Below are 27,819 nucleotides of genomic sequence, written 5' to 3'. Positions count from 1 at the left end.
AGTACTGTCTTAGGAGGGTATAGGTGGCACTTAAGTAGGATAGGGATTGAAATTAGGTGGCTGGGTTGGGTCCCCCAGTGGGTCCCCACTGTAGTGAATGGCCCCTTACAAGTTTTGAACTCTTCCTGTTCCCTGATTACCAGGAACAGCACTGCGTGTGTGCGGGCAGTTGCCATTCCTTCAGCAGGCCTTGGACTGACTCCAGGGCTCCTCAGGCCTTCTGGGTATTATCCTTGTTGGAGGGGTTCCCCCTGCTATATATGATACTGGGGCTTCACAGGTGGCAATAGTCAGTCCCCTATTGACTGTGTTGCTGATGGGGTCCCTGTCCTTGCCAGGACTTACGACTCTTAGGTGTCTCCTATTCCAGATTGTCCAGTCTCACCAATTAAGGCTTCATAGTTCTTACAGTATTTGTCTTCCTGTAAAATAGCATCCTATATGCTCGTACAGTCAGGAACACTGACAGGTGCCCAGTTTTTCTCGAGCCCCAGAGTGTGGCCTGGTCACTCCTGAACTTGTTCCTGCATCAAGACCTGGACCCAGGCTGAGTCTTATCCCCCTTGCTCTGGAGCTCATGTACACAGGATCTACATGTGCAGTTCACTCCTGAGCCCGGGCCTCCAGCAGCTGTGACCCACCCAGCAACCAGCACTCTAAGGTGTCCCTTATTGGAAGCCCCCACAGGCGGTCTTTCCTCACCTCTCCAGGGCAAGACTTTTGAGTTACATCCTGTTCTGCCTTCAAGTGGAGTAAGTGATGTCAGTAAGACAGGGATTAGAATTTCGGCACATTCCGTCTGTCCTGAATGAACTCCTGCCTGTGATTTGGCCCCTCACTATCTCTGGCTACCCTGAACCACACTGCACTCGGGGGAGCAGAACACAACCCTTCAGCAGACTTAGGGATTCGGGGCTCCTCAGGCCTGTGGGGCCACGGCTCCCCAACACCACCTCAATACTTCCCTACGTGGAGGATTCATTCCCTGCCCACAATGTGGTAATCATCTGTCCCCACGTTGTCATTCTGCTGATGGGACCCTGGGCCTTTCCATTAAGCAAGACTCCCAGGTGTCTCCCATTCCATAGGTGTGGGCAGACTGGTCACCTATCAAGCCTTCAGTGTTCCAGTAACTTCTGGCTTCAGGGTTCGCTGTGCACACAGGAGTTTGCCACCTGGCAGTTTCTGTTCCTCTCTGAGTGCCTGAAGAGAGAGATCTGGCTTCTCCTAGTGACCTGGCCCAGGATAGGTTCCCTGGCCTGTTCTCACGGCCCTTGCTCTGGAGAGTTACCCGGGACCCCGATGGGCATTCAACAGATAATGCAAGTCATCAGGAAACAGGGTATTTACTGGAACCCATGGAGAGTGAATAAGGGATTTTACCCACCACAGGCTGAGAAAAAAGCCACCATCCAGAGGGCAACTTTGTCAATCACCTCCAGAAACTGAAGAACTGAAAGCCATGGAGGAACTGACCAAAGCAAGAAAACAGATGAAATAAATAAAGGAAATATTTGTCAGAAGGTAGCATTTTATTGTGAAGTGTAATTTTGTTTAGACATCCTTTTTGTCTTCAGAGCTGTCTTTAGAACCCGGTGGAGGATGTGACTCCACCGCACCGTTTTTCAGGTTGATTTGCTGTGTGCACCAACTCAGCCTCCTTTGTTTTTCTCTTGTTTTTATAACCCATATGTACATATGCCTAGTGTGGTCCCTTAGAGGTAAAGCATTCCAACTCTACTTGCTTATTGTTTTTTATAACTCTTACTTTTCATGGGGAAGAAGTAGAGATTGTGGGTGTTCATGGAACAGCGACACCTGACAGAAAACAAAGATTTTCGTCTCCAGAATGGGTCCTTGCTTTCCACGCAGTCTGAATGATAAGTTTTCTGTCATATCCACTATTCCCAATATACGAAATGAACAATAGTTAAAGGTGGATGTGGGGAAAGTGAGGGGCTGTTCTCACCCTGTCTTGCAGATGATCAAATGCAGAATCTCTGTAAGAGGTGAAAAGGAGATTCACTGGGCTCACATTAGATAATAGGCAGTAACAAGAGCTGGATCCTTAAAACTGCAAATCCGCAGCTTTTATGTGAGTTCAACCTTAGCGTTCTCTCCCATTCGCTCTTTACCAGGCTTCCAGCTCTTACTAAGCTAAGACATTTCCACTTCTAGTGAACTTTTTGTCTTCTGAGAAATCCAACGCATGCAAAATTACCTGCTGGAATAAGCACTGGTATAGGCCACATATTAAATAGCAGGATACACTTTCCATGGAACTTTAAATTGTAAAAGGTGATCACATTACAGTATTAACGTTTTGACCAGATACTTTTTAGTATCTATCCCTTAATAGTCCTTTCCCTGGTAAATAAGAGAGATCAAACTAGATTTCCTTTAAGATAAAAAGTTTATTTTGCCTTTTACCTAGAAGCAAAACTAGTGAAAATTAAAGTATAAAAATAAATACAATTTACATTAATGGACATTCCACTTCAAAGTAAATATTAAAAAAAATAATGTATATAAATAAAAATCCATTGAAAGCACAAAACAATGGCTGGCACTTTTATGAGAAAAGCTGTGAACATTAAAAAAATGTGTAAAACACACAAGCTCTTATCTTTAAAAAAACTCAAGTTTCTCATCCTTCATCTAAAACTAGTTTTAACTTTCTCCGAAACACACTATTTATTTTAGCTAATTTGATTAGTGTACAGAAAACTCTTAGTATCTGCCTTTCTTACTGGAAACCCACGATGACACGAGTAAGCTGTCTCCTGAGTCTTCGGAGTGATAAAGCACAATTTATCTTATTAAGAAGATAATCTGATATACTTGCCTACAAATAAAAAAATTGGTAACACATTTTTGACTGTCTTCTAATTTCCTGGTTCACTCAGTCAATAAATGATACATCTCAATAAAGAAAACCAAGTTTACACACAGAGTAGGTTATTACTTTCTATGTACAGTTGGATGTAAAAGTTACATTTTAAATAGAACAGATAATCAAAGAAAACAATCTTTATCTCCATTCTTTAAAGAACATTAGGAATATATATAGTCTACATTTTCAAAATACCAGTATCTTTTAAAAACTCAGAAAGCTTAAATGTACAGTCCCAATTTTATGTGAGAAGCACAAAGCCCTTTTTGGAAATGCTGTTATAAATCAACAATGGCATTCTCTTTCATATAATCATATTCCCTTGGTAACATTTTTTGGTTTACATTTTAAATGAATATGTTAGTGATAAAAAAATTTAAAAAGCAGTGCCTCTTAAATAATGCAAAAATTCCAACTAGACAATATTATATCCCATTTGGAAATCTGTATTATTATATAGCTCTTTATTCTCTCCTAAATCAAGCATGCTAGAAAAAGCAGACTATGAAGAGACAAAACATACAGACTAAATAGAAAATCAAACTGCATGCCACATTCTGAGTTACAGGAACGAATGCAGGAACAATGCATGCCGCTACATTCAGGAAGGTTGTGCTGTCTTCACCAACGCTGCCACCCCCCACGGAGAGATTTTATAGTTTAGTAGGAATGTTTCTAAGAGTACTGGTAACATACATGAAATCTAACATTTCTGTAAGACGACTAGCTGTTGAGAGAGACGTGTGCTTATGACCCAAATAGTGACCCCAGATGCTTGTGGTAAATGTTAGGTGGACCTCAATCAGCAGGCAAGTGTATTATTCTATGTGGTAATCCTGTAAATCCAAGAATATGAAGACTGAGAGATGAATCAGTTTTTACAAAACCAGGGGAAAACATTTTTCTGCAATAATTTCCCCAGTATCTACTTTATCAAATTCAGCAATCAGTATCTAGAGATGAATGAAATTTGTATTTCAGAACTTGTATTTTATCACACCTTTTCAATATTTTATAGAAATAAACCCAATGCCCTTTTAAGTTTACAAAAAGGTTCTCAACAGACATATGCATACATAAAACAAACATGTCTGTACAAGTTAAGCATAGAGTCAATTAAACTAATTTGTCTTCATCCAAACCTAATGTTAAGAGAGGAAAATGGGGGTATGGGAAGGAATGAGCCAGACTGACCATACTATCTACATAATTACTCAGCCCTTTGACGTCACTGAGTCTGTGTAAACAGAGTCCAGGGTTACGTGAAAAGTTTTGGGCAGGGACAATAATATAGATGAAACCCTCCCCTTTTATCCTAATGAATGTTGTCTTCTTAAATTGTCGCAACATTTGGCCGCCTTCTTTGGATTTTTCCTGCATATACTCCTAAAAATAGAGCAAAACTATTATTATTTCTCAATGTTAGTTTTTCTATAATGATTCCATTTAATGAGTGCTTTTTATGTACCAGGCACTAAGTTAACCAACATACATTATCATATTTAATCCTTACATAACTATACTGGTAGAAACTGTTAATGTCTATTTATCCCAAGGATAATAAAACTGAGACACAGGAGAGTAAGTCACCTGCCTAAGCAACAGAGCTAGAAGTAGAGATTCTGAGAACTGAATTCAACCTGATTTGTTATATTTCTTAACCATTTTGTGTCACTGCCTCTAACAGCTTTAATTAGTGGTTTCTGAATTTCACTAAAAACACTTGAGTTAAGCACAAAACATAAAATGAGCAAGTATGTGTTAAAGTATATGAAATCAGAAACTGCAATTTAGTTTGTAAAAACTATAAACAACATTAAGTGCTTTGCAGCAAATTTTAACATCTTAGCATTCTATTTCAGTCTAACAGTATGTTATTCTATCATATTAACAAAAATGAGTTTCCTAAAATTGCTTAATAAATGGTTGGTTTGTTCACATCTAAGCACAATTTCAAATTTGCTTGAAACATAATCCAGGTCAATACAAATTTGAACAGGAAAGAATAATCTTATCGAGAACAACTATGGATCCCTGTGCTGAGATTCATAGTTAGAATTTTAATCAGTCATATCCCAAATTTTCATTTTAATGTAAAAGGATAAAATTCTCTACATTAAAAAAAATCATTTAAATATGCACTCGTATATTGGATTGGCCAAAAAGTTCATTCGGTGCACTTCCATAAGATGGTTCTAGTAATGCTTTGTTGTCTTTAACTTCATTTGAAACAATTATGTTAGATCATATTTTGATGGCTGTCATATCAGTGTGTATTTTTTAAAAACTTACCAAAATTGGTGAACTTTTGTATAGCCACTTTAATACTGAAGATGCAAGAAAATATGTTAACATTTTTGGCATATTATGCTTTATTATTTCAACAAAGGTAAAAACGCAACAGAAACGCAAAAAAAAAAGATTTGTAGTGTATGGAGAAGGTGCTGTGACTGATCGAATGTGTCAAAAGTGGTTTGCAAAGGTTTGTGCTGGAGATTTCTTGCTGCACAATGCCCCACTGTCGGGCAGACCAGCTGAAGCTGACAGTGATCAAATGGAGACACTGAGAACAATCAACATTATACCACATGGGAGATACCTGACATACTACAAATATCCATATCAATAAAGTTATTGGTGAAAATGAAAAATGTCTTTTATTTTATGGAAAAAACTAAACAGACTTTTTGGCCAACCCAATATAAATAAATCTTTAGAAAAATAGGAAAGAATTTCTGTATTTGTTTAGATAAATATTAATTATACATGTTAATTCAAGGGTTAAGTTCATTTGTATTAACAATCATGTTGCAATGCAATTAAACCATAGTAATTCTCAATACTGAAATTCAGTAACTGTGCGCTGACTTCTATTCAGCCTTTACACTGTTGAGCATTACTGAATAAAAACAGTAGTTGCTATTTTGCGTATAGGTTCACAAGTGACAAAAAGTGGAGATGAAATGCATGAGAAAAGAACATGGAGAGTAGTCACTGTGACAGATAATATGAAGCAAAACAATACTAATTTCTCAATGGTTTGCCAACTAGCTAGGATTTATCACAATGTGTATCACTAACGCGGGGGAAAAACTGAAAATGTCTTAAAATTCCATGTAACTTCACAAGCAACAGATCTGGTGTTTGGTCTGAGTTCTTCCAAAAGGTTACCTTTTGAATCAGCTGATTCTGACTACCTCTGGCATAAGCTGGCTCTTCACTTGCTTAATCCCCTTTAAAAAAACCTACTTCACTCACGATGACTTCCAAAAGATGACATGTGAATTATCATCTACACATACAACATTACGAATTATTCACTCTCTACATGCAAAAGGTCAGCAATCATTTCCAAGTTATGGTCAATATCTTGTTCCTTCTTTGAACTTCTGTGAACAAGTGGTGATAACATAAAAAAAAATTCATATGCCGCTTATTCCCTCCTGGAGAAAATCACTTAATAGTAAAAGTTCTAGAATATTTTAATTGTATATTAATGATATTAGAATTGCTTAAAAACTTAACCTTTGTTGTCTGGTAATTAATATCAATTTCTTTTAAATGCTTAAAAAGCAGTATAGTTAAAGAAAAGCATTTTGAAAGTAATTTTAATGGATAAGGTAAATTTTTGGTGAGCTTATCAAAATGTCTCAACAAATATACCTAAAAAGTATTAAAACATTAGCTTAAACGTTTTGCATTGGCTCAACACTGAATTTGTCTTCTTGCCACCATACATAGAATTAAAAAATACAGTATTTAGTTTAGCCCTTAAAGAATCCTCAAATAATGAACATAGAGATTTAACTGAAGCTTCTTATTGAGCACAAGACTAAGAAAAACAAAACAAAAAAAAAAACCTTACCCCCTCCCAACTGGCATATTCACATGTGATCTTGTGGTCAGAGGGAGAAATTCTTCCCTTCCTGTGCAGATAAAATATTCCTGCGTAATAGCTACACCTCCCCCAAACTGAACATGCACAGCTTAGGAATGAGATCATTGGTATCAATACATTTCATTCATTTACAACAAGGTCTCTAAATTAAGCATGTATAATTCTACAAATTTTTCAGATGAAAAAAAAAGTGTTTCCATGGAATTGTTGCAGAAATAAAAATTGGAACCAGTTTTACCAAGATCTCCTGACTGCCACAAAATACTAACGCAAATGATCACTAGTAAAAATGCCTGCGAATATGCCAGAAGTATGGTGGCAAGGACAGAACGTGTGAGGCCTGCATTACGGGGCAGCTTGTGCACTTCGTTCTTTTGCACGGGCTTCGGGAACTCATTGCTACACACCTGAAACAGGCGCTCTGTTAGGCACTCTGCTCTGTGAAGACTTCTGTCTATTTTGCACAACCCCCTTCACTGATGTCTTAGGGGTTCTAATTGAATATAAAAAAATTAATAAGTCACTTGCATTAAGGTCTAGATGTTCAACATTCAAAGAAAGCAACCATACTGCATAACTATTCTTAGCACAAATAAGCTTGAAAAGAATTTAAGACTCATGCATGCTCATTAAGGAAGCCAGACTTTGTTTCAGCAGGAGACTACAACATACTTTGCTGAAGAATCACTTTGGTGATGCCGAACTTACTATATGGATGTTTACAATATTTAATGAGCAAAATGGTATGAAATGAAAAGTAAAAACATGCCAACAGAGGATGATAATTAAAATGTAATACACAATAGTACACCAAAGGGTTATCTTTGAGCACAAAACTTTACTAGATCTTTCTAATGCTATAAAAAAAATCACACTTGAAAAAATAGTTATCCTTTAAATAAAGAACACTAAATTATTTTCCCTCTCAAAGCTAATCTTGATTTGAATATTTTTTAATACCCTTATGTGTTGCATTCTTACCCTTGTCTACTAAGTAGCCTATGAACAGGAGCATTCTGTCCTTGATTTGGCTGTAGGACTCTGTTAATGAAGTAAATAAAAAGTTAATTCAACAGGATAAATGCCACCCCCCCCATTTTCTTTTAATAAATAAGTGATGATAACAGTGTGGTGGAAGTCATCTATGTAATGATATGGCCAATATAATATGACAAAGCAGAGTAAACGGATTAAATCAAATTAATATAGTACTTATATTTTGCTCACCAAGAGCCCAAACCTTAGTTTTTGTCAGTAAAGATATCCAACATAAGTATTAATTCTTCTATTTTAACTTATTTATATACTTTATAAAAGCCAACTTTCCCTTTCAAACATCTGAGAGAAGAAACTTCACTCTTACAAGGGTAGAGAACAAGTCAGAAATATGAAGCCAGCTTTCTAAGGTTTTTAAATAAATATCAAAGACCCCCTGGACTATGGGCTGCACTCAGGACATAAGGACTCAAACTTCCAGCAGAGAAAGCGTGTCCACAGAAAGCTCCAGGCCCGACATGTGAGCAGGTACATGACCAAGTGTTAATATGAATTCTGACCCTCAGATCCTCTCACTCAGCAGGGAATGTTCTACTGAGGTAAAGTGGAGCAAAGCCAACAAAAAGCAAGCTTGAAATTTATAACATTTTCTTTTCTTTAATAATAAAAAATAGCCTCTCATTGAGACTAAGTGATTTTTCTCACCTTGTTTCAGGAGGGTTTTGCTTAACCAGGAATTTCTTATTTGGCATTCCCATTTCAGCAGCTCTAACACAATATAAAAATAAGGACACACGAGCAATGTGTTAAGAAAGGGGGAGAAACATGTTTACAAATGGTGGCGGAAACAAATCATCATTTAAAAACTGATGTACCACAAAAAGACCTCTACTAAACAAATTAAAGACTACTTTCAGGAAAAACAGAGTTTTAATAAGATAATTATTAGGATTATCCTTGCATTTTTTTCTCCCATGAAGACTTCAGGATATTAGAAAAAGAATATATTTAAAATATATAAAATTAACACTTCATATAAGGATGAACTACTTTTAAGATCTGATGGACTACCAATTACACAAGTTGAACACTGACTAACTTAGTAGTTAATAAATATATTTATCTAAAGATGAAATCAGATTTTGCCACCAGGTTTTAATAAAACTATATATGAAAAAAAGGATTTCTGTCAGTTCAGCTGGAGAAGAGTGAACTGTTCTTTACTTCCAGTATAAATATACAGACAGACCAACAGATGACTAAAGGTAATTGGTTTGATAATAATTAAATTAATGTGACATGACATGAGAAAAACTTACTTCATGTACTTCTTCCTATCAAGAGACTTCTGTGTTGCTGCAGAAAGAGCCACTCGTGGACTTTTCATTTTATCCTTTAAAATACAAAAGTAACGAAGCTCTAGCAGTACCAGTAATACCATTAAATTATAGTATAGGATGAACTCAATTGCAAGGACAAGCGTCTTTTACTAGCATTTTGAACTTAGTCTTTATAACTGAAGCAGTCTAATTTTTAAAAAATAATTAAAATTATTTTCCCCCAATGAAATATAAAATTTGCTTGTTTTTCTTTTGCCAACAGACTGAGATCATTGATTCAAATCACAAATCTCCAATACTATGATGTATTTCAAATTAACTTGGGAGTCTCTTTCTAACTCTGATTTCCAAAAAAAGGCAAAAGCCACATGATAGTTTCAAGTAAATTCCACTGGGAGCAGATGATAGTTTATCAGGCATACAAGCAACATTCAAAGCTTCAACTCCAAAATCTAATCATAAAACCATATGCAATTCTTTCTTTCACCAACTTCTTTTAAATCTGTCTGCATATTTAAATATTGCTGGTAAGCCTGGGAATTACCTGTGCTTAAGAATTGTAGGAAGGGTGCTCAAGTCAACAGAAAATGATAATTAGTATCAATCATTCCAAACCTAGAAGAACATATATACAGTATATGTTTCTGCCTCTGGCTCCTGCTAATATTTGGTCTTTGACCCAAGATCCTAACAGCTGAGCTCCGAAAGCCCTTGTAATCTGATTGATAAGGGTGGTAGAAACATCTTTTTTCCTAATATCTGGTCTCTGATTGCGGATCCTAAAACAGACCTCCTAAACCCAATGAATTTTCATCTTTTGTCCTAATGAGGTGACTCTGGGTGGACTCCTACAAGGGGGCTGGTCATCAGAAAGACCAAGCACGATTAGAAGTTTGGAACTTTCAGACTCACACCCCATTCTCTGGAAACAGGAGAGGAGCTACCGATGGAGTTAATAACTGATCGTGTCTACAAGAGGAAGCCTGCATAAAAATCCCTCAAGTTCAGAGAGCTTCCAGGCCAGTAAATAGATACATGTGCTGGAAAGATGGTCCCAACTCTGCGGGAACAGCTCTCAGGATCCTATGGGATCTCACCCTCTGTGTCTCTTCATCTGTATCATTTATTATACCCTTTATTATACAATAAACCAGTAAGTGTGTAAGTTAAATGTTTCCCTGAGTTCTGTGAGCCATCCTAGAAAATTAGTCACCTGAAGGATGGGAACCCCAATTTAAAGCCATCAGTCTGAAGTTCAAGTGATAACCTAGGAATTGCAAAAGGAGTCTGAACTGGGGGCAGTCTTACCTGCCTCCTTGACTTGTAGTACCTAGTAACTCCAGGGAGATATTGTCAGAACTGAACTGAATGGTAGGACACTCAGCATGTCAAAGGGTTGGTCAGTGAGGGGAAAAAACCCACACATGCGGTGTCGGAAGTATTTTATGACCGTAGAAGAAATAGAGTTTTTCTTTTTCATTCATTCATTACAAAATCAGATAACATACCATTTGCCTGAGCATTTTCTCTTTGCGAGCTTCTCGGTCATGATGTAGAATAGACATTCTTTCAGCTGCATCCATTACAAAGAATATATCATGAATACCATACAGGGCAGCTCGCAACTAGTTTCAAAAGAAAAAAATATTGTACCCATTTAAAAAGATGAAGTTATAATTCACTAATGTTACATACACTTTTATTTAGAGAAAAAGTTTTAATTGAAACACATTTTCAGTGGTCAAGTGAAGGGAGAAAAATAGAGCATTTCCATGTCCCCGAGCCTTCAGGACCGGTCCGTTTACCTGAGCCAGCACTCTTTCCTGGAGAGAAGCGTCCTGTGCTGAAACAATTCCTCTCTTTAATGGTGCTTCTGACTGAAAACTTCTCATGAATTCCATAGTGTCCTGAAAGATGAAATGCTCCTTCAAAAACCATTTTTCTGGAAAGATTCATGATCACTGTAGTTTCTTTTGTTCTTTTTCTCAGTCAATCCAAAACTACTAAGAACACAAACCTATTCCTTATGAAAAGTTAAAACAGCATTCACTTTAAAGTGGGGTGAAAATATACAAACTACCCTGGCCAGGTAGCTCAGCTGGTTAGAGTGTCATCCTGATATACTAAGGTTGCAGGTTCAATCCTCAGTCAGGGCACATACAAGAATCAACCAGTGAATGCATAAATAAGTGGAACAAAAAAAATCAATGTTTATCTCTCTCTCCTTCCCCCCTTCCCTCTAAAATCAATAAATTAAAAAAAAAGAGATTAAAAAAATACACAAACTATTTTTAGAAATTATCTGAATAAGAATAATCAGATTTCTAAAATTGCCTATATTATAGTAGCTAAAAAAGTTTGATCTGCCAAAGTTCTGAACTAATTTGTCAACTTGACTATTACAAGACTGACAGAAACTGACGCAGAAGTGAAATGCAAATTTACAACAATCTTCTTACTTTTACAGTTTGTCGAAGTTGCTTCAATTTGTCTGTCTGCATGAGCCTACGAGTAAGAAATCCTTTTGCCACAGCAGTTATTCTATTAAATTTTGCTTGTACTTCTGGACTGATAACCTAGAAGAAATATGAGACAAAATGTTTTAATAATCTGAGCATTACACTCGATTGTTTTTCTTAATCTACTACAATGAACTAAATTCTTCTATATATATATGCTTTGTGTTAGTTTCAACTCTAATAAAAGCTTAATCAGTGGATGTACGGTGAAAATATCAATGCTCTTTTGTATTACCTAAGATAATGTAGCTCTTTAAAAAATTTAGAAAGATAAATAGATAAATAGTAGATGAACATACATGTATCATTAAGTTTGCCCACCTGAGACCATTTAGCTGTGGCCCTTCCAAAAGGTCTTGTTACGGAGAGTTTGGTCAAGCCACTAGTTGATGATCCCCAGAGGTAGAATGGTGCTTCATTTACAGAACCAAAGCTATGTTGTAGGGCAGAATTTGTGAAACCTAGAGGAATATATAGTATTAAACTTGATGTCAAGTAATCAGAATATGCAAAACACCCACATAAACATGACACTCATTAAGAACACCACCAACAAAAAGAATGACAACTGCCTCTGAAAGTGATCCACTTAAAGTATTTATGGACTTTAAGCTTATGTACCAGATGGACCTTTTCAACACAAACAGCATCTCAGGAAAATTGAAGATGTGAAGATAAACTCTTAGCAGGACATGAATTAGGTGCAGTAATTCAAGATCACTCTGGAGATGGCAAACTGTGTTTCCACTTGCAGCATATCACCTGCTGCGTGAATGAACAAAGACTGGACTCTGCGTCAAACTTCCTGATATTTTCCTTGCTAGGGTGGATTTCCTCACAAACACCTGCTCGCTGGTCCTTGATCTGCTGCTATCACTTAATTTTTCACTAGTTACTAAGCAGGTGGCAAACGGCAGTAGGTTGGACATGGAATATAATACTTGAAGAAAAAAAGCTACAATCTTGAAGTGTGCCAAATAAAATATCTTGCTATAAGATTTTTTCAAATGGAAAAGGATTTTTAAGTATTTACCAGAATTATTAGAATTTGAAGTATGGAGGGAGTCCACTTGAGACAGCATTGTTTCTAACAAACCGGAGTCACTTATTTTTCTCCATTCTAAGTCCACTGCATGGTTAACATCCAACTCAGAGGCTTCCGTTGTAATCACTTTCTTCTCTTTGAATATTTTCTCCTGTTCTTCTATTTCCTATAAATTAAGAGTTTATTATAACATGGTAGATATTTTGTTAAATTATATCCCAAATAGTATCATTTTAGACTTAGCTAAAAGTATGTATAATTATCAGCAAATTGTTATCTATTTGTTTTCCTCCCTCAAATAAAATCGACAATTTACTTGATTTTAAAATGTGACATATTAACAATCATAATCTTAAAACAAGTGTCCTCCTCTTATAATATACTCTCACAGGATGCTTATTTCAGCATCTATTTATAAAATACCTTTAAAAATATTAAGTTTTGAATCAAGGATTCAATAAAGTACCCTTCTGATAAAATTCTACATTATTTTCAGATAAGACTCTAAAACATTAAACCTCACATTCTGGTAATAAAAATATTATCCATGTATCAAAATCAATACCCCCTTAAATTAAGATATTCTGGGAGAAAATTACAAGTATCCTATCCATGACTAAAATTTTAGGTACCGCCAAATAAATTCCATTTACCAGCCCTACATTTCTATGTTTTAATTCCTTACCTTTTGCAACCTTTCCTGTTCCCTCTCCTGCTCAGCTATGAGTAGTGATAACTGCTGTGCGTGCTGTTCTTCTAGTCTCCTCCGCATTTCTTCAAAAGCTAACATCTTGCTTTTTAATATCTCCTCACCTTCTGAAAAGAAACACATCCCCTCAGATTTAGAAAATTTACAAACCTAGTATCTGATGTTTTATATCACCAATTTAAATTATGCTTCTGACCAGAGTATTCCTGGATCTGACATAACACATTCAAGACACAGCCAGCTCCTCTGTTTAAACCACATTTTCTTTGAGACTCTTATTTCATGCTATCGAATAAAGGCCTGCATCTCACCCCCCTTACCTGCTCATTCAACAGGTCCCTAGAGAGGGGCTCCCTCCCTTGAGAGAGAGAGCTCTACCCTAGAAGGGGCTCCCTCTGGCTCCTAATTGATATTAGAGTCCTAACTGATTTTAGAGAATATTGGATGGATCTGGAAGATGAAATGAAACCAGAAAGAAGAGGTATTTCTTTAAATCCTGAGCAAGGAAGCCAGGCAAAGGAACAAATTTCTGATACTGATGATGCAGTAGAAAACTGTAAAATCAGAGCCATATTGAACTTGTACTGATCTAGTTGTTTCAATCTGTCTTTTTATATTGGCTTTTGTTTTCTAAATATTTTCCAAGCTATTGTATAATTAGACTGTAGAACAATTTATAAAACTTTTTAAATGTGCATTATTAAAAATGTTCTGAGTTAAGCTGATTGTCAACTTATTAAGGACTGCTTTATGCCCACCATCATCAAGAGTTGTGTGGCAACCCTGGCTGGCGTGGCTCAGTGGATTGAGCACTAGCCTGTGAACCCAAAGAGCTGGGTGGCAGATGCAAAGGCAAATGCCTATCCTGTGACAGCACTTTCAGCTTCACGTATGTCATTTAAATGAATGTGAAAAAAAGGTCCTGCTGAGCATATGCTAGTGGGCAGACAAGTGAGCCTTCTTCCATGCTCCTCCTTTCTGCCTCTCCCTTCTCAAAGTACTCCATATAAAAGGCTGTATTTTTGACAAAGCTTTTAAATAAAAGTATTGTAATAATAATGATGCTGATGTGGGGGGTTCTGTCCCCTCACTAAGTGCTGCCCAGTGCTACAAGAAAAGGGCCTCCCTTGCTTACTTTGAAAGCGACCCGGCTGGCTTCACTGCTAGAATTGCCACCTGTTGGCTTTGTGTACTTTTGGGATGCACCGAGACAGCCTCTAACCATGGTATGTTGTTTATATGGATAATCCAGGTTAGCTTCCCAAGTTATGAAGTGTTGTTTTTATTAGCGGTGTTATACAGTCGCACAAGTTTCAAATGGCCTGCTCCAACCCTATTTTTCTTATAAACTCTATTTAATTTTTAGGATGTAATTTTACAGAATGTGAAGTTTGTTCCAGGAAGACAAATACACATCAAAGCTGAAATGTCTATGTCTAAGACCTTCACTTGTTTGATTTGTAGGTCTCCCGTGTCAGCAATGAAGAATCTGTGAACCATGACAACAAAGTAAGGAGCAATGAAGGAGACATGTGCTAACAACTGTTAATACTACACTAGATGCAACAGAAATTTGAAATAATTTCCATCAATAAAGATACTATTCCTGAAACACTACTCACAGAGCCTTATTTGTGATATTTTTCCTCTAATAATTTGATATTAATGTGTTTACTGAAGGGCCAATTACAGGAAGATCTCATCACAAATGAGAGGACTGATGAAAGTATTAGAAACCACAATCCAAAAGGAAGACATCATAGCAATACATTGGATTAAAGCTATGAGTGATGTTTCCTGCAAGAGCTTTTTCCTCTAGCCACTAACAGTATTTTCTGTAATACCAAGTGGATTGTGAAAGATTTGTAATTTAAATTTTAAAATCCTGTAAGAAAATCCTATCAAATGGCAGTCAGCTGTAGCTAATTATATGCTCTCTGATAAGATAAATGAAATTAAGTACATTAATGTACAAATAAAGATGATTACCATTATTTTGTAAAATGTCAATTAAATATATTAAATAAAGGTGCCATCTACTTGACAGGTATCAAACCCTTCTAAGTTTCTTACCTTTGGAAATACTTTCCAGCATTTTATTCTTATTGATGTAGACAGATCCCTTAGGATATCTTTTTTCTGGCAAGTGCTCCCTTTCCTGGTCAGTGATTCCAGTTGTTAGGACAGATGAGCAGTTTTCTTTTTGTAAACCATCCATATCTAAATCAAGCCTCCGTTTAACTTTCTCAAAACTGTTATCCAAAAATTGTTCATTTCCATAGGACAAAGTAGGGGTGTCCATCTGCTGTCTGGTATTCTGGTTTTGCATCAGTAAAGGAGATGGGTTTTTTACATCATAAGACTTATTCAGTTCTGTTTGTGAACTGCAGCTTTTCTCTAACACACTGGCTGACCCGAGTCCACTCATGGTTCCGACATTTTGATTTGCTACACACGGACGGGTGGCACGTGGCTCACTCGATCTTGGCAGGGCAGTACATGTACTGTCCATTTTGTGTGGTCCTCTCCCATCAGATGTTAACTGACCTTCTACAATAGCAAGTCCATGAATAACTTTACTTCCTAACTGATTTCCTGAAGACTGACACACCTGATTTGAATTACCTAAAACCATTTCCTGCATGGCTTCGGATGTGTTTTTGCTGACATAAACCTTGCTTGAACAAACTCCCGTTAAATCAGTTGGTAAACTTGGCACAGTTTCAGGTATGTTTGTTTGTTCAGCAGTATCTTGAACAATTACGTCTACTGCCTGTTCTTTTCCTTTAGGACTTAATTCGCAGGCATTTACTGGGTTATTTATAAGTATATGACATGCCGATGACGGCCTAGAATGCCTTCGATGCATTTTAGGACTCAGGCTTGGCTCTGGGCTAGGTAATTTGGCATATGAACCAGTAAGACTTTTGATAACATTATTTTCAGTAACAAAAGTGGGAATGACTTTAACATCAGAATCAGGATCCAAAACAGTGGGATGGCCAGTTCCCACAAGTGTGTCCACTTTATAAAAGCTACCTAAAACTGACGTATTCATGCTGCTTGCTTGGGTGGAAGCACCTCGGAGAAGAACATTTGATTTATTAAGGCTTGGTTTATCAGGAATCACTGACCCACAGTGTTTGCCCACCAATGGGGCCTTCTCTTTTACACAGTCAGTCACTTTAACAGCATCATTTTCTTTGTCTGAATGATTCTCATTACTGTTTCCCTTTGCACTTCTTCTCAAACTGCGTCTAAAATGTTCTCTTTCTATATATTCCTTGGACTTTTTCATCAGGTTCTGAAGACTCATTATGTAGGGATCTGGAGTAACTTCTTCCAAAAGTGATGAATTCTGTTCTTCATTTGTTGGGAAGAGACCATCAGAGATAAGAGTCTCTTGTGGGGTTGCTGAGAAGGTCTTTAGAGAAGCTTCATTTTCTGTGTGGCTAATATTTGAACTACCACACTGCTTCAGGGAATTAAATTCTTCTGAATCCCTAGCTAAGTCTATCCCATTAGATTTAAATTGGTCCTCATTATTCGATGGTAAAATTCCGGTTGTCTTTTCAAACATTGCTAAAGTAGAGTGTTCAGTAGGGCTTGGCAAGTTATTTGCAAAGGCAGCGGGTACATTCAAGTTTCTAGCTTCTGAATTAGAGTAAACTGTTTCAGTCTCCCACTGATCAAAATCACTGGCATTAGGAGCTTTTCTAACCTGAAAAAGTTCATTTAAAAATTAATATTTCCTCACTGCACAAAAAACCTTTGATTTCATTGTTTTCTAAAATAAAACTGAAATTGAAGATTCAAAGTTCTAATATATGAAATCACAATAAAAAACTAAGATTACCATTTTCTATGGTATCCTATATCACAGGGAGCTCAAATTACTATAAATAACATCTATTAGTCACCCCTGTCTATTGATTAAGTTTTTTTAAAAAGGAAATTACCTATTCTGATAACAAATATGAACCTATGTTCATGTGTAGACACATACACAAACAGTCATATATCCATGTATAATTTAATCTGGAAATAGAAACATTTTCCTTAACTTTCTCCTGGTTATGTTGTTAATGTCACCAACTGTTCCACCTATAAGAGCTATCATTTAGGGATAACGACGTATAAGATAAATAGCAAGTAATTACATTTCTTACACAAGTGATTCCCTCCTTAACAAACACTAACTTGCCCTGGATATTGGTTAAGAAAAAAAATTCAGTAATAAGACTCCTGCCTCCCACATACTCCAAATATTAGCTAAAATCCTTCACTATGAGGAGATAATTTTGTAGTAAATGATGGCTCAGTCATATAACTTAAAATAAGAAAATAAGAAAAATTTCTTATTAAAATAAGAAAAATTTCTACTTTAAAATAAGAAAAATTTCTACTTAAACCCCAATTTATTAAAGCAAATTTCAATTTGATTAACTGATGGCCATTTAAAACAGAAACCTGTTGCCCTAGCCATTGTGGCTCAGTTGGTTGGAGCATCATCCCATACACTGAAAGGTTGTGGGTTTGGTCCCCAGTTAGGGAGCTTACAAGAGGCAACCAAGTGATGTTTCTGTTACATCCATGTTTCTTTCTGTCTCTCTGTCTCTCCCTCCCTCACCCTCTTCCCTATCTCTTTAAAAGTAGTGAAAAAAAAATGTCCTCCAGTGAGGATAACGAAAGAAAAAGGATAAAACAGGAATCTGTTAATAGGTTTTACAACAAGTAAAAAAAAAATTGATAAATTAAGATGAGAACAATTGTATACACAAGAGATCCAAAAGAAAAAATAAAATTACATTTTGTATCTAAATAATTTGACTGTGCAAAAAAATTAAAATGAACTAGATGCTTTCTAAAGATTATACAAGTAGCCCTGACTGGTGTGGTTCTGGATTGAGCGTTGGCCTTTGAACCAAATAGGTCATAGGTTTGATTCCCAGTCAGAGCACATGCCTGGGGTACAGGCCAGGTCCCCAGTTAGGGGTATGTGAGAAGCAACCAACTGATGTATCTCTCACACACTGATGTTTCTCTCCTTCTCTTCCCCTCTCTCTAAAAGTTAATAAATAAAAAAATAAATAGAGATTATACAAGCATATGTTAAACTAGCAGAAATCAATGTCATATTATTATGTGATACGGTTTCCAGAATCCTGATTATTAAAAGGTTTTCAGGTTATTTTGCATGGGTTTTTTCCTAGACCATATGGCACTCTTGTTTTACCTTACAAATAAACCCCAAGACATGTAACGGTTTCCAGGTACTAAGCAATAAACAGCACCACAGGGTGTACTCAGTCACAACCTCGGGACCAAAATAAAACAAAAGAAATATATATTCATGAAATTCATGAATATCTTCGTAGGTTTAATGCTTTTTGTATACCACTAACATGCGCCTTTGGTTACATGATTTAAATTTTAAAAAAAATCTGTAATAGAATCATAGGTTTTGCAGATGAAACAGACCTTAGAAATCTAGCTTTAATATATAAAAGTTCTCTACCTGCATAATTAATTACAGTTCAACAATGTATATGCGCTATTAAACAGAGAAAGTTTTCAGACTCAACAACAATCTCTTTAGTAATATATTTGATATATTTCCTCAATGGACCAAGAATGACAAACCATTTTTGTTTCAATATTAAAAAAAAAATTTAGTAATTCAAAAACTACCCTTATTGAGCTACATATTATATTTTTTAAACTTAATATGAGAAGTAATTATAATTTGCAAATTAAAGTCTACTACCCACAGAGAAATGAAGGTAGCTGCTAATGGGAAATATTCCAAGGTTCATTGTACATGTCTCATCTAGTATGAATTACACAAACCACAAACCCCTAAGGATATGAAAAAACAAAAAGATATAACCAGCAAAACAGTGCTATATATGGCAGAAATTATTTGTTCAATTGAATTCATTTGTTTTTCTTTTTAGTATGCAAGAAATCCAGACCTTAAAACAAATTGTTTATACAAATTGAAATTAAGCTAAATAAAAACAATTACAAAAGGTATGGACCTCTTGTTTAAAATGGATCTAAGATGCACCCAGGCAATTGTATTTATCTAATCTAAATTGCATTTGTGTATCTAAGAGCAGAATTTTCACCAAAAATATTTGGGGGCAGTTATTTCCTTATTAGAGAAGGAGAATAAGGTCATTGAGTCAATAGTCTTGATTAGTTCAGAAGTAAACTACAATGGCCAATTCTAACATTTTGTCACTGAGAATTCAATGTTTTTAGAGTCATAAGACCCAGACAAGAAGCAATTATATTCCGTGTATGGCTCCATTGTCTAAGTACCCTCTGACTCAAGTACTGGGCATCACTAACAATCAAGTGAATTTTCCCTGGAGTAACTGAAATGGAATATCACAAATTATAATGTTTCTTAAACAAAACAGCAAATATTCATAATTAATTATTAAGGGCAAATATATTTCTGAAATTATAACTGAAAAGAGTTTAAATTATATACCTGAACATTTTCAAGAATCTCCTGGACACGAGTCAGTAAAGCTTTCTTCCTATTAACCTGTCTTCTTGCTTCTACATCAAGTGCTTTTTGTTTTTCATATTGCATTTCCTTTCTTTTCTCAACGTTAAGCTGTAAAACATCACAAATAAGTATTTTGCAGAAATATAAAAAAGCATAAAGTCAGTTTTGAATCATAGTGATTAAAACTGCAGTGAAAAAATCTGAAGCGGCTAGGGGTAATAACTGGGACGGGGCACGCAAGATCTTTCACTGGTGATGAAAATGTTCTGTGTGGGTGTGAGTTATACAACTGTATGCCATATATGAAAATTCACGGAACTTTAGTGCTTAAGAGCTGTGTATTTTACTGTATGTAAATTATTCTCAATTAAAAAAAAGTAAAAAAAAAAAAAACCTTATTAAATGTTCTAAAATGAGGTGTAAAATCAGCGCTTTGGGCCAATGCTGAGCTTTTCACTTGGCAATGTCTTACTTATCTAGGTCAGTTAGATTCTTCAATTTCTACCCTTCTAATAAAAGTACAGTTTACCTCTTTGCTAGCTCAAGAAAATGTCCAAACAAAAATAGATGACATTCTATTTGTCTACAAAATTAAAACACATATTTGGTTCCACTTTATGGTATAACTGCCACTAAAAATATAATGTACCTAAAAAACTGAAGGCTTCTAGGCATTTTATCTTTTTACAGTGGATTTATTTATTTATTTTTGTTTATTACTTTTTAAAATTTTTATTGTTATTCAATTACAGTTATCTGCATTTTCTCCCCATTCCTCCACCCCACCCCAGCCAATCCTACCTCCCTCCCCCACTTTTACCCTCCCCCATGTGTCCTTTATAGTAGCTCCTTTTTCAGTGGATTTAAATTTTAATTATTAAGTCCTGAGAAGTTTTGTCACTGTGTTAAGGAGTCAAGACTTATTTTAGACTTACGCAAATGAAAATGTCATAAAAAATTATTCCAAAGTTACCAAAAGTCATCCATTAGATATAACATAAAAACATGGACTAATGTCCATAAATATCAGATATTGCTTATACATAAGTAATTGATGGAGTGACTCATAGATCCTAAGCTGTAAGGCGCAAACATTTTGGTCCATATGAAACTAATCAAGCAAATATGTCACCATATAACTGGTAAAAATGTTGTTTTAAAATTTTCTCTTATTTGCCTGGTACCAAAGAATAATTCCACAGTTTACTTGTTAATAGAAAAGGGGAAAGAAAATGTATACCTTTAAAGAGTCACCTGGTAGTAACCACTAAAAAACCAAGTATTCAAACTAAACATCAAAATAGAGGAACTAGACATTACGTAACTTCTGATTTAATTTACTACAAAGTACCTGGCAAAGAATTGTATCTCCAAACAATTCTTGCCCAAAATGTTTAACATGAATAATAAGACTCTTAGACTTAATTTCCAGTTTATAGGAACTACAGGAACTAGAGGACAAGTTAAATATCACTATGAAGGAAACAATTAGACAAATCCAAAATGTAAGGAAGGCATTCTACAAAATAACCTTAAAAATTCACTATCACAAGACAAATATTTTTAAGAGGTAGAGGAACTGTTCTGGACCAAAAGATTTGGACTGGATCCAGGTTAGAAAAAAAAAGTTATAACACATTTTGAGTACAAATTGAGAAATAGGAATATGAACAGAATATTAGATGCTATTAAAATTATTATTGTCTTAGGTGTGATAATGATATTGAGATTTTATGTAAGAGAATATACTTATTTTTAGAATATGTGTATCGGATACAAGGTGGGGCAAAAATAGGTTTACAGTTGTATGTGAAACAGTTTATTCTTGTATTACTATTTATTAATTATTATATTACTTTTCATACGAACTGTACACCTACTTTTGCCCCACTCTGTACTTAGAGAAGTGTCGTGCATCTGCAATATTCAAATGGCTCGGCAATAAAGCAAACAGAGGAGTAAGTATACACACACATACACATACAGAAAACCACAAATGTGGTAAAGCAAAGAGGGCAAAAATGTTAAAAATTGTTGAATCTAACTAGTAGATATATGGGTAATCACTGTACTATCCTTTCAACTTTTCCTGTATGTTTGAAAATTTCATTTCAAAAAGTTAGCTGAAAATACTGATCTTTTAACTCCTGTTATAGAAAAAAAATTTAAACTCACTTTCTTTCAATGGTATTAATTTTGAAATAATATCAAATAAATATGATTTGAAATAAAATCATATATATTTTTAAAATATTCAATCAGTACCAAAGGGTTTATGATGAAAAATGTGTCTTTCCTTTCATCCTACAATTCCTTACCCCTCCCCAGAGAAAGAATACAATATCCTTATTTAAAATCCAAATAGTTAAAACAATTAAAATAAAATAAAAATCCAAATGTATTAGTTCAGATAATCCTCAAAACAGCCCTGTGTAGCAGGCATTATTTTTATCCTAATTTAACAAATAAAGGAAATGGACCTGCAAGTTCACACAGCAGGTAAGTGGCAGAGCAATGATTTGAGCCCAGACCAGAAGGCACCAGAGGTGGGTTTTTAACCACTACTTACACTGCCTCCAAGAGTATGCTATGTGCCGTGATTTATGGCAGCTCATGCAGATCCTTCCATGCCCAAACATTCAGGTCTACTGTACTTATTTTAATGGCATGTCTGAGATACTATAAAACAGACTACAGTTAAACTAGCCCACTACTGATGGACTATTTTGAACAGTGGTATTATAACCTTATGGTTATTTCTTTGGGCACTTAGATGAGAATATAATTATAAGATATTCCCCAAAATAGAATTGCTGAGTTTAAGGTTATGTACACTTAAATTCTGATAAATACTACCAAACTACTCACCAAAAAATAAAGTCAACTGATTTTCTCAGCAGAAGTGCCTTTTCCCCACATCCTAAGGAACACTAACTAGGTCCTGTCAGATTTTTGCCAATCTAATAGGTAAAAAAAAGCTAACTCATTTGTATTTCTTTAATTATAAATAAGTTAGGCATCTTTTTGATGTTTAAAAGTCTTTTATTTTTCCTGTGAACTGCCTCAGTGGTTCACTCTAGAAAAAAAGGTTACTTAAAATCAAAGAATGTTTACCAGTGGAGAAAGCACAGCCACTCCATGGAAGCGAATAAGTGAAATGCTTTCAAACTGGACAGGTAGAAAGCTCTCTGTGGATAGTGATGCTTTTTGGATTCTGGCCAGACTTTTCTCACAGAACTTCTCATATTCCTCCATCTTCCCACAATCGCACTGCAAAAGAAAAAAATGTCATTTTCAATGTGCTGATAAAAATAGATCTTAATTATTCAGCAAATTTTATAGTGCACTGAAATATTCCTAGAATTCATAAATTCCTAGAACTGGCCTTCTCAAATTTTTTTCACTGATCAGGAGCTAACTCTTGAGTATAAGGTGGCCTGCTTCAGACAGTAAATATTTTTGAACATGTGTATGCAAATAAATCTTTAGAAAAGTACTGAGACCTTACCAGTGTAATCTACTTAAAAGGATACAAAATTCTATACCACTTTACTAAGTTTAGATTACAAAACAGAATACATTTTCTTTAGTAGGATTTAGCTACCCAGCAAAAGAAAAACTAAATTATACGAAGGTGGCCTCTCATGCAAAAAAAAAAAAAAAAAAAAAAAATACAGAAGGGCTTTTGTAGCCAAAAAGAAAAAAAGAAAAAGAAGACAGAAGTGCTATTTAAATAAAAGAAGCATCCACTTTTAAAAATTATTTTTCTATCATGGAGTTCAAAGGAACTCCATGGAGTTCATGATATTACTTGCATATCTTAAAAATAAATTATGACTCCATCATCACTAGCCACATCAGTCAGCAGAAGAAAACAGAAAATCTATGGACTCTCGTAACAATTCTATTTTATTATTAAAAACTGAAACCATTGCCAAACCACTTAAAATAATCAGCCCAGTAGCTTCACTATTTCTGCAAACTGTGATGGTGGCTATGAAAATAGAGGGTAACCATGAAGGACTGGCCACCATATTCATTCATCTTGCAAGGATTAAATATTTGATTGCCTGTTTCTGTAGCATTATGTCCAACATTGTTTCCTTTAAATAAGGAAAAATATATTAATTATGGATTTTCAATGAAAAATAAATATATAATGAAAAAATAAGAGAGAGACATCAGACTCATAACCAACAACAGAATGAACTGTGAGAACAGAAAAACTAATACAATAATGTTCCTTTAAGTGTTCCTTTTAAAACAATTCATTAATGAAAAAAGAAAGACGGTAGGTAAATTCAATCTGTGATTTAAGATATGCAAACATGAAATAAGATAGAATATGATAGTGCCCTAAACCTGAAATTACTTAAAAATTCAGTATACTCAAGTGTTGGGACCAACTACAGAGCAATGAGAAATGAAGAAAAAGCATATTCAGATTATGATTAGATTATTAAAAAATACGATATGTTGCTACTTAACTTCTTTCTACCACCCCATCAATTCTAATTATTTCTATATTTGACCTACACTAAATGAGAGTTTAGTTTCAAAGAAATGGTTCTCTAGACTGTGAATGAGATTATTTTCCAAACATATTCATAAAACAAACAAAAGTAAAAAACAAAACACCTTACTGCATGATAACCATAGCAAGACCTCAATTTTTAGTCTAGATTTCAACCCATATTATGTCTTAACAACCAAAATATGCATAAGGTAAGATGTAAGAAGAATTCAAATGACCCCATTTCTACTAAAATACTTCAAAATATTTTTTACAACAACCCATGCATCCAGCATTACAGAGAACATAAAGAGATTACTCATATAATTAATATAATATATTTCCTATGACTACGCACGCAAAGCATGAAATTCTATTTTAAAGGTCTGGGAAATTGAAGGAAATAATGCTACAATAGCTTTATGGCAATAGTTTTATTTTTCTTTCTACATCATATAGATGCCTCATTGTTTCAGAAAGTCAAATTCACATCCCTTATACATGTATGTCATGTATATTGCAGATGTACAGCAACTCATTATTATTACAGTATAACTTATAGTATATAGTAATACATTAAACATCCCCATACAAGTGCTAATATGATCATGGAAATCACCAAATGATCCCAGAAGAACAGGACTGGATCCTTCTTATCATTCAGTCTTAGCTTGTTTGTCCCTGCCTTTGAAAGGCTGTCCCTTTAAATTAACTGTGTCAGTCACTACCACATTACATTGCTGCTTCCCAATTTTCATAGCACTTACCACTATCTGAAATTATCTTGTTTATTTCCTTTGTTTTTGTCTGTCTTCCTCCACCAAAACGTAAGCTCCATAAGCACAGGTACTTTCTGAGTCTCGCTCACCACCGAGTCCCCATTACATAGAACAGCGTCAGCATACAGTAGCACTTGATAAAAAGTATCGAATAAATAAATTAGGACAATTAGCTCAAACAATAATGTACACTAAACCAGAAAAAAAGCTAGCAAGGAAGAATGGAACTTAGAGAATGGTAGATTCATGGATGACCCTATCCTCAAAAAACTGGCACCTCTAAACTGCGAAAGCAACCATTTAAAAAGTGAGCATCTGTGTCCTATATAATTAAGCAAGAGGGCACTTCCTTTCTCACAACACAATTACCTCCGTGAGCAGGGTTTCATTTCAAGGGAGCCCCGACTACAAGGCCACTCCAACCACAAATCTACTCCCCTACACTTTGCTATCAGGCATTACTGGCCCACTTGAATTAATAATTCGTCAGCGGCATCGAGTTCAGACATGCCTTGTCGTCCCCACTTCTGATCCATGACCCTTCTCCAGATGAGCCTCTCTGCAAACCCCCCAGACTCCTCACCAGTGCTCCACCAGCAACGTCACTGAAGGGAATGGTAAAAGTAACACAACAGATCTCGCTTTGTTTTCAGATGCTAGCTGGTTGTTTACCCGCCAATCCTCCCAAAGACGTGAACTGCTTACGGAGGCCATCCAGGGGGAAGGTTCTTACTCAGGCATATTCTAGCTGTAAGTTCTTGGCAATTCACTTACCATCTCTCTGCCTCAGCCTCCGCGTCTGTAAAATAGGGATAATCTCATCTGTCTCAAAGAGATTATGTGAGGATTCAATGAACTAACATAGTATGGCAACTATTGTACTGCAAGATATGCAGAAAGCATCAGTAAACGGGGACTGCTTTATTATGCAGATGATGATGACGATGATGATGGTTTTTATCACTACTTTATGAAATCCTGGAGGGCAGTGACAGTGCTTGGTTCCTGGCAAGATTCAAACGTAACTTAAAAACGTGGACAGGAGGACAACGGCTTCCTCATTTCACTGCTTCCAGACCCTTCCTTCCCCATGAAATCAATCTCCAGCACCTGCCATTTGCCTAAACTAGGAGTGGGGAAGTGGGATCAAAAGCTGACACAAGCAAAGAGTGGGAACTACCTTGTGGCATCAGGGGCAATCCAGAGAATTTGCTTAATTAGCCTCGCGCTCGTGCCCCAGAGAGTCGCAAAGGCAGAGTAAACAGCGCTCCGAGAGCGTCTGATTGGGGTAACCCGCGTTCAGAAAACACCCTGGAGACGCCTCCCTCACCAGCATCGTAGGAGCAGCAAAAAGGCCCAGTTTTATCAATAGGAGGCGGTTCTGCGGCTCCCGCCAGAGCTTCTGTACCCCGGCCCTCCGCTCTCACCCCAGCGCCTCACGTCTACCCCCCAGGGCGCCTCCGAGGGCCCACCAGGCAGTGTCAGCATCCGAGCATCACCTCCGCGCCCCAGGCCGCGGGCACCCGGGAACCCGCCTCCCCACGCCAGAGCCTTTCCAGGGTTCGAGGCCCGGGAGCTCGGCCCCGGCTCTCCGGTTCCTTACGGAGCACCCCCCTCCCCGCGCCCGCGCCTCCAGCTCCTCAAAGCGCTAATTCCACTTCGCCGGGTGGCCTCGCAGTAGGGACCCTCTGAGTCCAGCACTTTGGGCACATACACACCTGATCGCCCACGGCACGGCCACCTTTCGTTCCCTCACCACGAGCCTTGTCAGGAAGCAAACGGCTCAACTGGTACTGACAGAGAGCAGCTCAGTCCTCCACCGCCTTCTCCTCCTCCTCCCGGCCATATTACCGGTCTCAGGCGGCAACGCGGGCTCCTGGCAACGGCCGCCGCCGCCGGGACTCCACCTCTCTAGGCAGGCACTTCCGGTGGTTGCTTCCCGGGCCGCCGAAACGGTTGGGCCACCAGAAAACTACAATCCCAGAGGTGCGTTAGCGTCCTGGCCCAGTGATGGAGGGCGTAGTACTTATGAGAAGCGCGGTTCACGATGGGAAATGTAGTCTCCACTGCAAGCTACCCCTTTACCATTATAATTAGAATGGGAACGCTCCCTTTTTCGGTGATCGTTGGAAAAACAAACGACATTCACTAATTGTTTTTTCTGTAAATAAAAAATTGCGGAATCCTATATGCCAACTCTAAAATTTAAGACATCCCTTACCCTTTTGCAAATCAGTGGGAAAATAACGTGCGAGAAAGGTAGCAGGTTCAAGATGGCAGGAAAAGCCCCAAATGTTTCGGCTAAGTTCTTTATCTAAACATGTTACCAGCTTTTCGAAATATGATGTAGTGGCCCCTTTCATTTCCTAATTCTGTTTTACCTTCTGCCTCCTTCCCATGCATATGTTTACACATGTGAAATGAGAGTTTTAAAAATGACTGTCATAAGGTTAGTCATGAGGAACAACATAATTCTTGCACAGTACCTGGTACAGAAGCCCCACTATTGGCCCTTAGCAGGTGGAGAAGGTTAGGAGAAGTAGCGGTGGAAAAGTCACTGGCCTAAAACTGGGGTGGCTTGATGTCACTTCAGACTGCCATTAA

At 36.5% G+C, this 27,819-nt stretch overlaps 1 protein-coding gene across 4 annotated transcripts; it reads right to left on the bottom strand.

Moving 5' to 3' along the window:
• Positions 1-1,635: 1,635 nt before the first annotated feature.
• Positions 1,636-27,148, bottom strand: CCP110 (centriolar coiled-coil protein 110). 4 transcript variants are annotated; one of them, XM_045204511.3, is made up of 16 exons: positions 26,934-27,148; positions 25,204-25,348; positions 23,038-23,193; positions 19,903-20,031; positions 15,474-17,121; positions 13,377-13,504; positions 12,680-12,857; positions 11,968-12,107; positions 11,587-11,703; positions 10,933-11,034; positions 10,636-10,752; positions 9,107-9,180; positions 8,493-8,555; positions 7,773-7,832; positions 7,199-7,284; positions 1,636-4,279 (listed from the first exon to the last, which is right to left on the bottom strand). In XM_045204511.3, the coding sequence occupies exons 3-16, from the start codon at positions 23,176-23,178 to the stop codon at positions 4,227-4,229; spliced, it is 3,036 nt and encodes a 1,011-aa protein (XP_045060446.2). In that variant the 5' UTR covers positions 23,179-23,193; positions 25,204-25,348; positions 26,934-27,148; the 3' UTR covers positions 1,636-4,226. The 4 variants fall into 4 exon arrangements, with proteins under 4 accessions (XP_045060446.2, XP_024427313.2, XP_045060445.2 ...); XM_024571545.3 differs by having other exon boundaries at positions 1,637-4,279; positions 13,377-13,507; XM_045204510.3 differs by lacking the exon at positions 25,204-25,348 and having other exon boundaries at positions 1,637-4,279; positions 13,377-13,507.
• Between the last annotated feature and the right edge of the window lie 671 nt (positions 27,149-27,819).

The sequence above is a fragment of the Desmodus rotundus genome, chromosome 1 (assembly GCF_022682495.2).
Source record: "Desmodus rotundus isolate HL8 chromosome 1, HLdesRot8A.1, whole genome shotgun sequence".
Lineage (NCBI taxonomy): Eukaryota > Metazoa > Chordata > Mammalia > Chiroptera > Phyllostomidae > Desmodus > Desmodus rotundus.
This window is presented reverse-complemented; position numbering and strand designations above follow the sequence as displayed.

Bases quoted from the DNA above. Each gene is read 5' to 3' on its own strand.
- CCP110 (XM_024571545.3), bottom strand. From the start codon at position 23,178: ATGGAGGAATATGAGAAGTTCTGTGAGAAAAGTCTGGCCAGAATCCAA. The intron at 12,108-12,679 runs GTAAATACTTAA...ATATTCCTCTAG, and splicing joins TTCAAATTCTAATAATTCTG to GTTTCACAAATTCTGCCCTA. The intron at 7,833-8,492 runs GTGAGAAAAATC...CTTCATTAACAG, and splicing joins CAAAACCCTCCTGAAACAAG to AGTCCTACAGCCAAATCAAG.